The following is a 19382-nucleotide window of genomic DNA, read 5'->3' on the forward strand; positions in this document are numbered from 1 at the left end:
CTTCTGCCTCCACATATTTGTTCACAATACTCTACTATACCTTTTCTTCTTTGTTCCCACTAATTTAAATCTAACCTTTTCATGCTTATGTTATACTTCCTCTTGAAATCTTATTAATATCAAGTCTTCTCAATATCAAATCTTCTCAATATCTCAATGTCAGTATCACCCTCACAGTGGAGACCGCCCTATCCTAAAATACGTTATTAAAGAACGGGACTAAGCATGCTAATTGTAATGGATGCACTCTGACATAGCCAAGGTGCTGTATCCTTAAAAGGAGCAGTCTTTCATTTATCAGATTATTCCTTAAACTAATATGCACATACTTAAAAAATGAATGATGCTTGATTTTAAAGTATTGAACACATAAACTGTTTAAGGACACAATAATTTACAGAGGCAACTTCCTCAAATGTGAATTTGGCACTCGAGATAATATCTCTGGGCTTCATCCCAACAGTTCATGGTGGTCTTTGGTCATACTAAGTTCAATAAAACAGACCCTGGTGGACTCTGAAAACTAGAGTCACATCCCATGAGCATTTAACTTCTATTAGCTCAACAATTCCTGTTAGATGTTCTTTTTAAAAATGTAATAAAAAGATTAAAAGAGAGTGAGCAATTGTGCCTGTCTTTTCACTCATAAAAGAGCAACCATACTGCCCACAGACGGGAGAGTATCTTGCTATTTCAACACTTGGTCTTAGTTCTTGAATGCCTCTCACAGTGTAATTATCTTGCAACATATTTGATCGCAGTTGTTAAAGACACAAACTTAATATATATCACAGCCATAAATGCAAGATAACTATGTCATCTGGTACTAACTAAAGAAACAGACATCTGTCCCAATGCTGGAGAAAAAATAAGAGTGTGTTGGGATTATTGAGAAACGGGAATATCAGTCTCCTATGTGGTACCTTCCCAAGGGCCTATGACGTTGGGCAAGTTATAACAACTAAGATTCCTCTCTGTCTTAGGTCTTGATTATAAATTAGAGAAAATAACAGTAGCTACCTCAAATGGCTTCTGTGAGGATTAATTAAACAAATGTATACAAAGTATTTATGAAGTTTTGAAGGGTGATTTTGACTATTTCCTTTAGAATTTGATCCCCCATGCTGGATGATGCAGCACCACACTAAGGAACACTTAGTCTCTGCCACTCCCAGTGATAATCCACAGCAATAGGAGAAGAGCCACATGTTTCAATATTGATGATGGAGGACGGAGTCAGGGGATATAAAGAGTGGAATGGAAAGACAGAGAACTCTATCAAGGATTCATGACAGTAGAATTTGTCTGCTGGTCTCTGTAGAGATAAATATTTCTTCCTTTTGCAGTACAGTTCATCTAGTATTTACTTGAGCAACTGATGAAGTCAGTAAATGGATGTATACAAGCTTTAGTCCCAGGCTTGAGAGACTAGAATGTTTGAATATGTGTTTGTATACTGAACCAAAATGAGAGGCTTAGTAATGAGGCACATTTTATTTTTATTATTGAAATGATTATTATTAATTTCATGAATTTCAAATGATTTTGTCCCCAGGAAATATCATAGTAACATTAAAATATATTGTTTTAAAGAGTTCTAGAATTTGCAGACTCCCATCATAATGAATGGTGATATTAGCATACAAATAAATGACTACAAAGTACATTGGGGAATGTTTAAGCCTACACTTTTCCTGATATCACAAACGACCTACATTTCAGAGAGCACATTTTGCTGTTCAACAGAAAGAACACAAGTCTCTTGTCTAATATTCATGAGTTAATTGAGAAGGCAAATTTGGAATCTCCATTGGATAGGCTAGAACCTTGTATAATTAGACAACACAACAAACCTCACATGTGCAATATAATGAGAACATAAGGGTGCACGTACTATTACAAAAGGAACATTTAACACCCTGTGAGATCTCCAAGTTTCTGGCAATTATTAACTAAGGAGAACTTCACCAATAATCTCTTCAGTGTAAAACATGTGTTTTCCCCCCAGTCTAGCCTCTTTTGTAAATGCGCTGTGGGTCCTAAGTTAGACTCTGGGAAGTCCCTGATCTTTAACTGCTTAATAACTTCAGATATTGACTCTGGAGTCCCTTTTAGGCTCAGGCACACCATCTCTCTTATTTGCAAAGGGTAGATAAAACAGTTAACTCTTCAAAATTATCAGCCCAACTTTCCTAAGTCTGATGTGAATTTATAGCAAATTAGGATAGGAAGAGATTGGTCGGCTCCTCCAAATTCCCCCTTGAGCTTGAGTGTAAGGGAAAGTGTACAATTATGCTTTGCATGGAATTCCAGTGAATGCTTGGAACAGAAGTTAGTCTGGATATGAGGAAAAGATAATCAATGCTATAATGCTTGGGTGAAACTGGATTGTGGTATCACATCTTAAATAGGGTTAGATTATAAAATCAGGTTGAAGGTGAAAATCAAGAACGGTCGAAGTTATCTCCGAAAACATTTAAATCACCCATAAAATTACCATATGCATGATTAAAATTTATGTTTCAAGCGTGAAATGGACATTTTATCTCTTACCAAATTTAACACCGTAAGTGATCCACCCCCCCCCCCCCCGACAGGAGCGGGTACTGTTTCTTCAGTTGGACATCAGATGAAGTTCTTATACTAGGCTTATATTTAGAAGACATTTGTAGTTTTTCTTTAAAAATCAGCACTCAGGTCTTCCATCTCAAGCATGCTCTGTTCACAAGGGGGTGTAGGCTCACTAAGTGCTGGAAGACAGAATCCTTACACTGTTTAAATTGTTCTCTCCCTCCTTCTTTCCTTCCTTTTATTCCCTCTCTCTCACAAACTTTTCCTCCTTTCCTAATCATCCCTCAGTCTTTTTAGCTGAAAACCTACAAGTCTCTCTTTAAAGAAAATTCATAGTTGGTCTTTTTTGGTTGTGTGTTTTTTTAATTAAATTTTATTTTTATTTATTAAATTAGAGAAATTTTTTTTACTTATAACGGGAGTGGGGTGATATAAAGGAGGCTACTCAAAAGAAACCAGGTGATAAAACAGCGGAATGATCAGGTGAAGTCGAAAAGGAAGAAATGATAGTGAGAAGATGGGAATGACAAAACAAACTTCACTTCCTGAAATAGTCTAAGTGAGAGTGCTTTGAAAATCCAAAGTACTTCTCAAACACTACGTGTCGTTTGCCTAGGGCTGGCTTTGCGACTGGTGAAAACTTTGTGAAACTTATAGAGTATCAATTTTTTTTTAAGTATTTCTTTGTGGCATAATACACATAACATAAAATTTACCACCTTAACCATTTTTAAGTGTACATTTCAGGGGTATTAAACATATTCATAATGTTGTGAAACCATCATCGCCATCCATCTCCATAATTCTTTTCATCTTGTAAAACTGAAACTCTATATCCATTCCTCCCTCCAATGACTCCCCAATCCTCCCTCCCCCCAGCTCCCGGCCACCGCCATTTTATTTTCCATCTCAATGATACTGATTCCTCTAAGTAGTACCTCATATAAGAGGAATCATACAGTATTTGTCTTTTTGTGACAGGCTTATTTCACTTAGCATAATGTCCTCAAGGTTCATCCATGTTGTAGCATGTGTCAGAATTTTCTTCCTTGTAAGGCTAAATAATATTTCATTGTATGTATATACCACATTCTGTCTATCCATTCATCTGCTGATGGACACTCAGGTTGCTTCCATATTTTGGTTATTGTGAGTAATGCTGTTATGAACATGAGTGTACAACTATCTCTTTGAGACCCTGCTTTCAATTCTTGGGGTAAATATGGTATATACAGCCATCCTAAAGGTTGTGAGGTGGTGTGTATCAAAATTTGAGTCTCATCCCCTAGACTCCCCCATGTACAGTGACCATGAAGTAAAAATCCTTTGGTAAATTTCCAGTTAGAATAAGAGAATACAACAAGTTCTTAGAAATTTTATCTTCAGAAACAGCGTAGTTTCTCAGGTCAAGAGAAGTAAATTTTATGGCATTTTTTGTAGTGATCCTTCAATCAACCAAAATTGAGTCTCTGCTGTGTCAGGCACTAGCTAGTTGCTTGAGATACAGAGATGTCCTTAAGACACTCACAATTGGAAAGGTATTGGAAAGTGTGTTTTTCTTCTAGAAGATTCAGATGATACTGAGGCCTGCTTTGAGTTAAAGGAACCACAATGTTTCTTAATACACAATCATGTGAATAATAGACTGATGAGACTCATCTAATTTCAAAGAACACTAATATAGTAATTAAAGTATGTGGGAGATCACTAAGATCTATATAGCATTTGCATTACTACGAATATTGCACTAAACCAGAATGACTGGAGTAAGGCAAAAATTATTCTTTTAATCTGCTAAAGGAGTTTTTTTTCAAAGATGGTTTTAAATTGTGAACATTTAGAATATAAATATTATAATGCTCAAATTAGAAATTAAACATTAAAAATTTTTAAATCTGTGGTAATTAACTATTGAAGATAATATCAAAATGATTATAGATACAGGAAATTTTTATGACTAATATTGAGATGAAAATTCTGAGATTAATTATATTAAGTGATTGGTGATCTATTGGGATAAAACTTGAAAAGGGTATAAACTATGTTGTAAGAAGACAGATATATAATATTTTGATCATCTAGGTACAAATATTTTAACAGAAAAAGAACAGAGTTTGAATTCTATTTTGCTGAGCTCTGAAAGATTTTTCATGTGTTTTAAATGAACTTATGTCCTATGATGTGGTGATAAATATTTAATAACCAGCTCACTTTAAAAACAAAAAAACCTCTGATTTACAACATTTGTCATTTTCCATGGTGTGTATACTCCTACTGTGGCTGATTCAGACTACCAGTGTGATATCATTTAAGGTGGAGTTGAGAAGGAATACACACAATAGGCTCTTGCAAGCCAGTGTGAGCCAGGTTGGGCACACCTCTGCTTATGTCTGAAATTATATCAGAAGTCAAGAATGACTTGGTGAAATACCTTACAATCTAAACAAATCTGACAAACAGTGCAATCTGGCCTGTCAGTCAACAAGCCCCAAAGTCAGAGATATTACAGGACTAATAGTTCAATTTATGAATTTCAAAACACACACTTCAAAAACTATCAAAATAAGATGTTCAGATAACTTTAAACAAAAGGAAACAACAATAACCTAGAGATGCCGTCTCATTTCTTATCACTTCATTTGGAATACTTACATTAAAATTAATTACAACAAATATTTATAGAACCCTCACTTGGTGGTAGGCATTCCTCTAACCACTTTACATATATCAATTAATTTAATTTTCAAAACACACCTATTTTATAAATGATTAAACTGAGGCACAGAGAAGCCATTTGTTCAAGGTTACATCATTAGAATATGCTAGTACAGGATTAAAAAAACCCATACAGTTTATCTCCCTGGTACCTGACCTTAACCACTGCTCACATGGCCTCTAAAATTACCTAGAAAGAAAGCTACAAGAAAGGCTTCATGAAAGACCAGCATCACCAAAGTGAAAGACCATATAGACTGTGGAAATACAGTCTGAAAAAACAAAAACATGAAACAACGAGTTAGGAGAACAATGAATAGCCCCAATAAAGGCCTTCTTCAATTTCTCCTCCTCTGTAAGAGAAAGTCACTATCGAGTTGAAATTTAGAGTTATTGCAATAACATCTTTTATGTAATAAAAACATTACTATATAGAATTCATTGTTATGGGGGAACTGTGAGTGAAAAATTGTGGATGTATAATTTGTGAGCCACTTTAATTTGAATCTTTGTGAGAGAAAACAAAGAAATGAAGATGATAATTAAGCAATACTTCAAAAGAAAAACCAATTGGTTTCAGAAAGTTAGTGAAAGTCCTCATTGTTTCCATTGTAGGTATTAACCAAATTTTCCCCAGAATCGTTAAGTAATCCTGGGGCTGAACTGTCATGTGATTTAATCTGCTGATGGCAATCTTTCTTATCTAATGTCATAATTAAAATCAAGTAGGAAAGATTGTTTATATACAGGATGTGACATCTTCCATATTTATAACTGAGATGTGACATTTTTTTGTTTTCTTCAAAGTCAGAAAGTTTCCAGGAGCCTCAGATTTGGTCTAAGCATGGCGATGGGTTTTCCAGATTTCTGGAAAACTGAATTCAGTTTTGTAAATGTTTGTATACATTTCCTAAACAGATTTGCGCAGACGGTTAGTCTGAGATGTTCTGAAATCACCATTATAGCATGAGTAGAAAAATACAATGGTTCAACAAGGAATCAGTTTCTTTCTAAAGATACTACTTGTAAGGAGAATGTCACCTCATTGCTGCTTTCTTTTAAGGAAACCAAGGATCAAGGGAAAATACACCCCCAGATACACTGCATCTACTTCTGCTCTGTTAGTCTGCTAATTTCCTTTATTAACTTCTGTATCCTTGACTGAGGGGTAAATGTGCAACTTAGAGAGGGGTTTTATGTGTCTATGTGATTTCTTTTTCCCAACCCATAACCCATCCACAACTGGAAACTGTACTCTCTATGCGGGGTTGAACAATGATTTAGGCAATTGTGTTATGAAGTAAAATTAAGGTATGTTAGTAACACTTTGTAAACCATAACAAGTTATACAAGTGCTTTCCTCTTCCATGTTTTTAAGGAGTAGACAATAGGAGAAACGTGTCTGGATACAGATACTCTACTCTCAGTGGGTGTAGCATTTTATATTAAGGAGTATGATCCTGGGCCATCACTGGTTATTAGTGGAACATTATATGGCCTTGCTAGACTATGGGAGATTAGGATAGTCCTAGGGCGTGATTTACATACCTGGCTTTGTATCTTATGGAGAGTTTATGAATATGTCTAGTATTTGTATAGAAGAAGCAAGGTGAAGATAGGCTTTTCTCTAAAGACCAGGTCTATAATCTAATAAATGTAGTGTAAATAAGAATGTTCATTTATCCTAAGGGGATTGAGTGGCCTGATTTATAAGAGGACTTTTGTTTACCTGGTAACCAATAAACAACCAATGGGCCTAGGATGGAAGAAGTCAGCTGCTTTATGAAACAACATTCGAATGAACTTCAGAAACAATCCAAAGAGACTTGGAGGAAAATAATTAGATGTTGTCTACAATTCAAAAGATACATTGAATAATAATGTGTAGGCACAGTTCAGTTTAATCATTAAACAAACTCAGGGCAGAAGTATCAATATCAAGAAAGAAATCCAAGAAGACATTGCCAATGAGCTTTACATAGCCACTGGTGGACATAAAATCCTGCAAACAATAATCCAAATGGATCATAATGCTGCAGTTGGCCTCTTTAGCTGGCGGTCAATAATCAATAATCTCAAGTGAAGATAGTGCCAACTTCATTTTCATTCATCCAATCAATAATTTTTGAATGATTGAGGGCTCACCTGTGAATGGTTTATTGCCTGACTCACTCAGCAAACAATGTTAAGAACCTAATATGAGTGAGGCTCTATACTGGGCACATTGTCATGTACCTTAGAGGTTGCATAAAAGAGATTTACAGTTGCCAAACTGTAGAAGCAGCAACAGCTGCTAGAACATCAACAAACAAACAAATGGGACTCCATCTTTTCTAGAGATCCTGGTGCATATCTCTACCAAGGTACTTACCATAATGTTTAGTAACTTGCTCTTTGCTTTTTTTGCTTTCCTAACTGGAACTTTTTCTGTAGGACAGGAATATTTTCGTTCACCATTTAACCATCCTCATGGTCAACATAGATGATCGTTGAATAAATGAATAAGGATTAACCCAAATTCTCAGTGGACAATACAACAAAATAAATAAAGATGTCAAAATTGTAATCTAATCTTTAAATTTCTAGGAAATAATAGATTCTAGAGAGAAAGTGTTACATACGCAACTTATGTACACATTCGCACATGTGAATTAACATTTGTCCTTCATAAATTAGATAGCCCTCGTCTATGATGCTCTAATGGTCTGTACATGTCTATCTCTTACCGTACCCATTACCATATTTTATAGTAATTATTTATGTGTCTGTCTTCCTAGTATTCTAAAGGAAGAGTAAACCCCATTGAGGTGGTAAATGTGGATTATTCATTTTCGTATCTCCAAGGTTTATCACAGTCCTTGGCACACAGACCATCCTGAGTAGATATTTAAGGAATGAACGAATATGTGGTGAATTTTCCCGAGGTTATTCATTATAGAAGGCAATGTACTGAAAATAAGAAAAAGTGAAACAATTCCGCTTGTATGCCTTTATAAAATAGGAGATATTTGTTTATACAAATTAAACCATTTTAGGTAGCTTATATTGGCATTTTAATACCAGATTATGGCCATCTGGTGAAAGCTCATCATGTCGTATTGTAGGAGATATTATTGTTTCTTCTATTGAGGAGGTGTTTTTAGCTAAAAGTGAGTGATTAGTCTTCTGAATGGTCTGATCCCATTTCTACTTTAATATGAAGTATCGTTTTTAAAAAGCAAGGAACTTTTAGTCTGAGACTTTTGGTTTCCTTGCTGCCAGCTCAAATAAAATAAAACAAAAACCTATTTATCCACTTGTCTTTTCCATTTTCGTACATGATATAATTATCTGCTAAGACCAGAAATCCAAGAGTCATCCTTGAATGCTTTCTTTTCTTCTCCTACCCCTCAGGCTGCCTCCCCCAGGCCATTAACCACTGCCAATGTCCAATGAATTAGCAGTTCCTGTGGCTCTGACTACAGAATATTTTCTGAATCTGTCAGTTTTCACCACTTCTATACCATTAAGGTCTTGCCTTAACTATGGCAGTAGCCTCCTAACTGGGCTTATTATTTTATAGGACAGCAGAGAGTGTTTTGAAATCCACTGAAAAAGGTCTGCCCCTGAGCTTAAGATAAAAGTCAACCTCCGTACCATGTCCTAAGTGCCCTGCTTGATCTGGCCCCCACCAAGCTCTTCGCCTTTATGTCCTACTGCCCGCCCCTCTCCATCCCTCCTCCAGGCCCCAGGCCTTCATGTTGTTGCTGGAACGTGATATGCTTACTTCCATGCTCATGACTGTTATTTTTGGTGTTCTTTCTTCCTGGAATACTCTTTTCATAGGTCTCCACAAGGTTATCACTCATTACACAGCTGTGTCTCATCTTCCAAGGGTCTCTTTAAAATAGCATTCCTGCCTCAGTCAAGTTCTATCCCATTTCTCTACTTCAGTTTCCTAATAAGAAATTAAATTCCTCATTTCCTCATATTATTTCTCTGTATGTTAACTTGTTTAACGTCTGTCATCCCTACTAGAAAGAGATAAGGATTTGTACCTTCCTTGTTTACTTGTATATTCTCAGAGCCTTGAATGGTAGGTGCTGACTAAATATTTTTGCAATGATTTAAGGTTCAGTCAGTAAGAAAGCATGCTAGTTCTATGACACGTAGATCAGAGGTGGTGATTGCTGTGGCCAATATACTAGATGTACTGAGACCATGAACTCAGGCCTCATTGTCTATTCAAGATTTAATAAGAAAACAAAAATGTTATACTTCAGACAATTCAGACTGGAACAGAATTAGTATCCTATTGGAAAAGGCCAATTTAGTCCACTGACAATTTGAGGAAACCTAATTTTTCCCATTAACAATATATTTAAAAAATTTTTTTCTTCAATCTTACATATATAATCATGTTTATGCTATCTCGGGGGCTTTGAGAAATGGGGAGTAAGTCATATGCTGGGTTTCTATGCCATTACATGTTATATGTCACCCTTGGACATTGCTTAATTACTGTAATAAACATTATTTACATACTGACCTTTTTATCCCTCCAAATGTTTGTGCATGACCTAAGAATTTTCCAAAGTCAATATGAAACATGTGGCCTGACTTTGTCAGCATGATATTGTCGTTGTGTCGGTCACAGACTCCCAGGATGAATGTTACCACACACCAGCCAGCACAGGAATAGAAAAAGTTTCTCAAGGCCTAATCAGTTGGGAAACAATAACACAAAAATAACACACACACAAAATGAGTGAATGTATTAGCATAAGAGCTAATGGTAACAAGCATTATAGAAAGCAATATTACATAATCAAAAACTACTTCTACATCTCAGTTGAGAGAAGGATATGATTAAATGGCTAATTCTTAATATGCTACAGAAGAACATGAAGCAATCTGTTCTTTAGTCTAAAAGATGAATGTTTTCATTGAAATTGGCAAAAATATCTCTTTTATTCAATTGAAGTTAATTTTATTAGTTTACTAGAGAGAACTCCTGGTGTGATTTTTTTGACGTCTCAAATATACAATATTGAATGATTTTTTCAAGGTAAAATAAGAAGGAACAATATGGTCCCATACTACCTATCCCCAGAGAAATTTAAAATATTAATTTTTGAATATTTGCACTTTTTTAATACAGAAAAAGCTATATTGAGATAACTGTAACATTGTATGTTTATCCTTACAAATAGGTCATCTAGTTGATGTCTAAAAGTGTTTTGGTACAGTATATACTAGTGAACGCCTATGTGGGTGGAGGCAGATTACCACTAAGTCATGTTTCTTTAACAAACAGAGGTTTCTTGCCAAAATTAATCTTTGTTTTCAAAATGCTCTCCTGGGTATACATCATTTTCATCAATGATGCAATCGTGAGTGTAACCATGGTGTAACCATGAGTGATTGGTTGGGCCGGTGATGGGTCACGGGTCTCCTTGAATGGTGTGGCTGACTTTCTGGAGTAGAAGTCTATGTCACTGGACTGCATGCCAGGACACCTTAATTCCAGGTATTCCAAGTGCCTGAGCAAGTCACTTCATTTGTCTGTCTAGATTTTCTTCACTTATAAAGTGAAGACAATAAAATATGTCCTTCACATGGTGGTTGTGAAGAGCAAATGTATGTGGAAACACCTCAAATAATATAACCACAGGAATTTGTGCAAAACTCAAGGTGTAACTTTGGGAATGGCTAAAAAATATATTTCAAAATAATCTCATCTAATTCTTTGTTATTCACCCTCCAACAGCCTGTACTTTTTTCCTCTCCAATCTCACAGAAGTCTGGAATAGATGAACTCTTGGGTCTCTCTAACACGGCCTGTGCTGCCTGAGTGACCAATCATTCCAGTGTACCCAGGCCTGAGAAGTTTCCCAGAATGAGGGAATTTCAGGGCTCAGGACAGTTTTGAGTAAATTCACCCATATGCATCTTTGTGTGAATTAGCATAAAGCTGTCCCTGCCTCTGGGTGGACCCAGCTTTCCCAGTTCATGCCTTGGCAAGTGGAACAAGGCCTGGCTCTAATCAACTTATCCTCTTAGCTGGGAGCCCTACAGTAGAGTAGAACCTGCACACTGCACCTCGCAGGCCAGATGCCAGGATGAAGTAAAGTGGGAAAAAGGATTGCAGTCAAATAAAACAGTACATTTTGTAAAGTCCTGAGAAAAAAAATAAAAACTCTATTATGCATTCTGCAAACACTGAAAAAAGAGCACATGAAAAAATAGAGCTTGGCAGAAGATATGTATTGCAAAGGAAGGAGGGAGATTTATAGAAAGTGGAGATTGTGTACAAATAAGCAGAGGTGACTTGAAGGAGGTAGTTTCAAAGAGCATCATCTCAGGTGAGATGGTTGTAAGGGAGGCAGTTGAGCAAAGAGAGTTTTTACTGATAGCCCAGAATTTCATCCAGAAGGAAGACCAAACACATAAATTTTTATCTACTTAATATACCATTTAAATTGGGACATTATTACTAGGCTGATGACTGAGTGGATTAGAATTCAAGGTGTATTTAATTTACTTTTTCATAAATCAGAATATCTAATGAACCAGAGCATATTCTTATTTAAGTACATTATTTAATGTCCAGTGGGACAAACCTTTTCATAATCCACCTTTAAATGGTTGTGCCGACTGAACCACTTTTTGATTGTGTTTTCTTTCAGCGGCCCTATCAGTCCAGAACGGCGATGGATCTTTGCCAGGGTTACAGCATCGGGCACCAACTGCACCAATCCTGGGTGATAAAAGAGAGATTATGGAAATAATTCTTTCTTCACAGGCTTAGGGATACTTAGGAAATACATCCTGATCTAGGTGACAATAATAGCCAGCACTACTTGGATTACCCTTTTCCTTTCCAAATCTTCTCTGAAGGAACCTTATCTAGATGGCCTTCCTTCTAATTTTTCCTAAATCCTGGGGAGAAATGAGGCTTCTTGTCATTGGATCAGATCTATCAGAAGCAGCTTTAATATTTTTTCTAGAACTATAGTAGAGAGCCAATCTAGATGGTCTCACAGGGACCCACCCACTGAATCAACAGGGTAGTGAGTTAATTAACACACGGCTTGTGCATTCATTTACAGTTTAAAGGGGGCATTCAAACTTGTATGGCCAACATATTTATGATGTAAGTGAACCAAATACAATTTCCATAATAAATATTTCAAATATATTATAAAAATAAATGCTCAGGTTAATAAAAGCTTCACTTTAAATGTTCTATATCTAGAAAAGAACAGAATAACTCTGCAGTAAACATATAGAAAGCCACTTGCTCCTTCTTTCTCAGCCAACATTTATAAAGAGAAACTATGATAATTTTTTAAAAGAGAGTATATATTGATTGATCTTCAATAGGACTATTGCCGTACTGGACACGTATCCATCAAGGCTTCTTTTCATTGTGTTCCTAAGGGTGTTGGAATGTAAATATTTTCAAATGTTCTGATTTTTATTCTGTACAGAACAGGAATTTAAACCTAGTATTTAAAACTCTCCCAGAGCTGATGAACACAAAACACCTTGTAATGTACAGTTCCATAAATAAAGTTATTGAAAGAAATTAGTCTAGAATTTCTTAGTTGTAAACTCAAATGCCCAAAGGGACCAGGACACACATGTAATTATATGAAAAGAGAGATGGTTAAGGTTTTAAAATTTACTGTTTTAAGGTCTACCTTAAAACATTCAAATTAAAGAACAACAAACAAGCAGATCACAGTGATGGTAAACGAAACACTTCTCTGTGCTGGTTTGGCAAGTGACAGATGGTTGTAGCATGAATCTCTCTTAATATCCAATAGCCCACTTGTGACCATTAAGCATCTACATTGCTCCATCAGAAAGAAACTTAAAGATGGGGAGTGGGAATTGAATGCTGCAAAAGTAATCTATGAAACCTATTTGTTAAAAAAAAAAAAAAAAGAAAGAAAAGAAACATCACCCCAGAGATAAATCCTGGGCATATCCTTAATATCATAATGCTTCTCCCTCCTCTCTCAACAGGTTTCACCTCTTGTGCAGTGTTCTCATGTGTAGTAAGTGAGACAGCCAAATGTATAGCGTTAAATTTAGCAGTCATGTAATTACTCTAGAAAGAGGTGATTCCTCTTTGCAATTCTGAAAATTTCCCTTCCTGTTTTTCCAGTTCTTCCATTTAAGACTTTCTGAAGAAAAATCACCTTCTGATTCCCGAGGGCTTCGCTGCCACTGCACATCTGACCATGCCCAAAATTAGGACTTAGATTATTGCACCCTTTAGATACGGTGCTGGAGCAATGTCAGTTACTTTTCAGACCACACTTTTCTTCAGGGAGTTAATCGTTTTCTAAATCCCAAGCCATTTATCATACACCTTGCATTGCTGAACACCCAGAAAACCTTGCACTTAATTTATAACAATCATGGTGACTAAATTCTGCTCATTAATTAAAACCACAAATTATTTTACATATTTTAAGCTAGTATGTATCAGATACTTTTTAAACACTTCTAACTTAATTCTATGCACACTGGGTAACATGCTTGGTTCCTTTCCTACAGTCTTCTAATGCAATGTTTCTCTGATTTTAATGCACTTATGTATCACTTGGGGATCTTGTTAAAATGTAGGTTCTGATTAAGTAGGGTGGGGCCTGAGAATCTGCATGTCTAGCAAGCACCCAGGAGATATCAATGCTGCTGGTGCATGGGTCACACTTTAAGCAGCAATGTTCTTAAGGACAAAACTCTTCAAGATGTTATCATATAAGGCAGCGGCTCTCAAAAAGGGGGGCATATAAGAAACACCAAGCAGCTTTCTTGCAACCACTGAGACTTGAGCTCCCCTCCGCCCAGAGGAGAGCCTGATTTAGTACCTGGTTGGGGCGTAGTTATATCTGCTTCTCCAATTCACCCAAGCAATTTTTATGCCCACCAAATTTGGAGAGCCAGCAATGAAATAAATCCTAAAGAACTGCTGTTTTATTAAAGATTGGGACCTGAGCTAACATCTGTTGCCAATCTTCTTTTCTTTTTCTTCTTTTTCTCCCCAAAGCCCCCTAGTGCATAGTTGTATATTCTAGTTGCAGGTCCTTCTGGCTGTGCTACATGGGACACTACCTCAGCATGGCTTGATGAGTGGTGCTAGGTCGGCTCCCAGGATCTGAAGTGGTGCAAACCTGGATTGCTGAAGCGGAGTGCACGAACTTAACCACTCAGCCACGGGGCCAGCCGCAAATCCTAAAGAATTTTTATTTGCCCTGATAGACTCTTCCAAAGCTCTTAGACTATCATATATAAAGTAGTAATGAGAATTATAATCAACAATACGGTAATGTTGATGAAGTCATGTAAACTTCTGGCCTGGACTATACTGTCCTCAGGGCAGCAACTCTGTTTAGCTCATTGCAGTATCCCCTGCCTTACTTTGTGACATCTCTCGAGAACAGTAGATATTCAATAAGCCTTGGAACCTGATTAAAAATGGAACCTGACCTCCTAAAAACGACATTTGCTTTAACGATCTCTATTTTTACTGAAGAAGTACTTTGCTGGTATAATGCCATCCCAAATCTTACAACTATAGAAGATTCTTGGTAGATAGGAGGGAAGAATAGCTTGTTTGTCTCATGACGTCTGCAACTTTGGGCAAGTCTACAGTCATTTTTGCTGAATTATTTTACTAACTTTAAAACTTTAGCCTTCATTATATTCTGTGATTATAAACTGAGAAATGAGTAGATGGAGTTGAAGAATTCCATTGAGGTGAGTGATGTATTCAATTTCTGAAGAAAAGCTGATCCACATGACTCCAAAAAGCTCAGCTTGGCTCATCAAGCTTTATTCTTACTCTTTCAACACAGTAGGATATGAAAGAATTAGGTAGCCTATGTGAGAAAAGGGAGAGTAAAGCTCAAGGAATAACAATTTCAAGAGTAGCAACGATAAAAGACTCTTAAGAACCAGAGCTTCAGAGAGTGTTCAGGGGTGGGACACCTTGGCATGGAAGCAAGAGCCCTATTACCAGAGTCAAAATAATTGGGTAGTATGATTGAAACACAGTCATCCTGAAGTATCAAGTTGCAAGTTAAGCTAACTAGGAGGTGCTTCCATGCTTACTTTCTAAAATCTCAAGTCACACTCGGCTGGGGTACTGAGCCTACTGGTGGGACCTCAGGAACTGGGGGGTCCAGGCAGGGACAGTTTTCCTTTTTTGATGATGGGTTTAAATTCTAGCTCTACCAAATCAAAAATACCAAAAATGACTATGTGGTTCTAGGTCCCTTTTCTAGTTCTATGATTTTTTATCCCTTTGTTTATGCAGATATATCTGCTATAATTCATACCAATTAATCTAATGAAATTCCAAGTTGCAATGACCACATGTAAAAAAGATTACAAGATATCATTGGGGATTATTTCTCCAATTTAGCATGATTGTAATTAAGTATAACTTTTACCTCTGATGTTTTGTAATAATTTGGATGGACCATCGAAATTACTTCATTGGAAATATGTATGAAGGTAATTATATTTCCATATTAATGTCTTAGCTTTTATAAAGGAAAAGAAATGCTGAGGTATGTTCAAAGTTTGCATGTATGGTCATCTCTGACTGCTGATATTACACTTTACTCAAAAGTCTTCTAGAAATTAAATGTAGGTTTATAATGTATTTAGAATTTTTAGAACTCCTTTAAGCATTTTCAACTTTGTAAATTTTGTGTTAACAGGCAACAACTGTATTTTTTTTTGAATGAGCAGTCTTTTCTATCATCATCTTAGAAAAAGAGAAAAAAATATGAGTTAGCTATTCATGTAACTAGTCCTTAAAGAAACACAAAAGGATATCATAGTTAACATTTGGATTGTCAAGGTCCTAATTAACATCTAAAAGGACATTAAGCTTTGTGTAAATTACTTTGGCTTATTGTTTTGGAAAATAGTTCTTTTTAAAAAGAAGAAGGACTATGTACAGTTCTTTGGATTTTCAAATTTGTAGTCTAAAACGAAAGCTGTGGGAAGTTCGGTGGCATATTACCAGTGAATGTTTGAGATAAATAACGGAAGTCAACCACTTTCTAATCTCTACTGACCTTGGCCTTTTCCTGTGGATAGACATCTATAAATGATCATTTGCATATCCAGGCCCTCCTGCAGCCAAATATTGTCCATCACTTGAATAATCTGCAGAACAAGCATATCCTGACGAAGATCGTCTCCAGCCTGTTAAAAACAAAATTATAGACTCTGGGTTTCTCCTTGAATTCCATTAAAAGCTTTCAAATATGGTATGTGTCACTTCTTTCCCAGAATAAATTTCCAGCCTGACTTAGGGTGGTTTCAATAGTTTTATTAGCACTAAGAGTACCTTGGGTTTCTGAGAGAAGATCAAAGAAAATGAGAACTTTCCTTTAAATGATTATTGAAGCTTCAGCCATCAAATTAGAAGTTGCTTTCAATGTTGTTCCCTGATAATAATCTTTCAATTTATTATCCATGTGCAACGTCTTAGACTGAAAGTCTAGTGAAGAGAGGCTGGGCAAATGTTTATCCAAATTTCAAATTCAGCCAGGAGAGATCTCTTTCTAAGTGAAACATTATTTGGTATGCCATAAATTTACACACTATTGTACAGTTAGAATACCAAGAGCTTTTTGACTAGGAATATAAATAGCACACATATGATTCGTCAGACTTGGATTCATTGAATTCTCTTAGTATGAAAGCAGTTAAAAAGTTTTCAGAGCAAAAGGTCTTTGATAACAATAAGAGATAATAAAGGGGTGATTTTCTAGCATAGGTGAAGGAAATGGAATATATCCAAAGGGGAAGGATAGTTCTATCCTTTGAAACTAATAAGAGGTTTGGTTTTGAAATGCTTTCTAAAGTATATGAAGAAAATTATAGCAAGATGAGATTTTGTATAGTTTTTTTTCTTCATCAAAAATACAGTGTCACGGGACCATTAATACTTGAAGTTATGCAAGTAAAAGCAATAGTACGGGTGTGCTGATGATTATCCTTAAAAATAGTCAGAATCCACCAAAAAATTCACTCTGCGAACTTGTCTGGTTTGGCTGCATAATTGATTAAATTCACTGAATGACTGGCAAATCCTTACTTTTCACTTACTTACAGCTCCTTCTTTAGTCCCTCCTTCCTACCTGACTATAACCTGGTTACTACTTTTTCCCCATGGGATTCATGAATAAAGACTGATATGGTCCATATTTATGTTTTTTTTAGAAGAAGAAAACCACCCAAATTACTAAAATAGGCAAGTGCTTTCAGATACAAATTTAATGTTAAATTAACTTATATGATTTGCGTTTCAGCTAATTTTGATTCTTATTTAGTATCTAGGCCAAAAGAACACTCTCCCCCTAGGAGCTCACCACACTGTGCTCTCCACGCTACTCAAAAGTGACTGCATAATTTCATTTATTGAAACAAATCTTCTTAAGTTTTGCACTGAAGGTTGACTGGCTTTGAGCCAGTAATGTTTGATTTATTGCCAGTCATAGTTTGGCATGTACTATAATTCTGTAAAAATGCAGAATCAAAAAAGAACTGGAATCCTCTATGTTGTTACCAGAGGAAAAGAGCTATAATAATTTCTCTTTGTGAGTAATAAATCAATAGTTCTACCTATGGAATCAATTTAATGTTTTATTAAGGCTACTGTACCTTAAAAATGACGCTAATGTTTTTGCCCATTGGATTAGCATTGAGGAAAGTAATCTTCAATGGCAAAGCATTAGATCTGAAATATGAACATGCCTATAGGAGAAGAGAAAAATGGTGAGCAAAATAAAGCAAAAAGAACACTTTCCCTGAAATCATGGCCCCTTGCAGAATTTGTTATATGAGCAAATATAACATATGTGAATAATTTTTACACTTTGGAACAAAGAAACAGATTTATTTAAAAATACTTTAGTCTACCAACCAAAGCCTTTACTTGGAAACCAAAAAACCAGCTTTTTGGCAGGTTGTAAATCTTGAACTCCATTTTTTCTCACTGAACAGTGGTAATATGTTGGCAGTTTAAATAAACGAAACAGTACATAGGTATTGTGCTTATGCTAGTTGGTTAATATCTAAAAGATAAAATTGCTATTTTAAAAAATTTATTTCCTTTTAATTATTTCTGCCCTGCAGCATACTTTAAGGAAACATGGATACAGAATTAAGAAAGACCTGAGTTCAAATTTGGAGTCTGTTAACTTATCACCTGTAAGACCTTGAGCAAGTTACTTAAACGTTTGTATCCCACTGTAAAATGGGGATAACAACGCTACCTCACACATTTTTGTAATAGGTATGTGAGCTAATAGATATAAAATACCTTTTACAGTGCCTGACACTAATCAGATACTTCAAAATATTAATGCATTCTTTCTCCTTTTTTGTTAATGAATATTTTCTTACCTTTACAAATAACAGTACAACATATATTTCCTCTTCTCATTTCTTTCAATTACACTTTGTGTTTCCATTTTCAGCTTTATGATATTGACTATTTTCCATTACACCTTCCTTGTTGCTTATTTTCCTTTTATGTTCTTAGAATTGTTTGAGTGTTAAAAGGCTGTACGTCTTTAGGCTATTAGAGAGTTCAGGTTCACAGTGAAGAGTTAAATCAATAGTGGAGAAAGGAAAAGGACTTGATACTTTTAATTGATGTAAAATATGACATCAATACAAGTTGAAGGATTAGGTTGAGTATCATTATTTCTGAGAAGTCTGAAATCAGTAGAAGCTGGGAGGAAGAATCTATTTCTTAACCTATTAGCATAAATCTAACTTAATCCCTAAGCAAACAGAAACCCTTGTCTACTGAATCAATTTAAGTTTTATAGTAAACGGGTGAGGCTGTCCATTAAGTAAGTAATGAATTCTTGCTGCAATAATCAGTCAATCAAGGAATATATGGTTCTGTCATGGTATTAAATTAGGAAATCTTGTATTAGGCCAGAACTAAGTCTAGATCAGTGGGTTTCAAACTCTGCTCATTCAATTCTTGGGGATCTCTTTGAGGCATCCCAAGTCCAGGGAAGAGAAAAAGGCCAAAGGGAGGCTGAAGGCAAGGCTTAGCCCCCTTC

At 35.8% G+C, this 19382-nt stretch overlaps 1 protein-coding gene across 10 annotated transcripts in view; it reads right to left on the minus strand.

Annotated features, from left to right (window-relative positions):
- The window catches only part of PIK3C2G (phosphatidylinositol-4-phosphate 3-kinase catalytic subunit type 2 gamma), a 363044-nt gene that overhangs the window by 97159 nt on the left and 246503 nt on the right, over window positions 1-19382 (minus strand). For all 10 annotated transcript variants that reach the window (XM_046638270.1, XM_046638261.1, XM_046638263.1 and 7 more), the window contains 4 exons: window positions 17965-18057; window positions 16371-16500; window positions 11889-12025; window positions 9815-9984 (listed from right to left, as the gene is read on the minus strand). In XM_046638270.1, the coding sequence (XP_046494226.1) occupies window positions 9815-9984; window positions 11889-12025; window positions 16371-16500; window positions 17965-18057 (530 nt within the window). The remainder of the gene's footprint in view (window positions 1-9814; window positions 9985-11888; window positions 12026-16370; window positions 16501-17964; window positions 18058-19382) is intronic.

The sequence above is a fragment of the Equus quagga genome, chromosome 1 (assembly GCF_021613505.1).
Source record: "Equus quagga isolate Etosha38 chromosome 1, UCLA_HA_Equagga_1.0, whole genome shotgun sequence".
Lineage (NCBI taxonomy): Eukaryota > Metazoa > Chordata > Mammalia > Perissodactyla > Equidae > Equus > Equus quagga.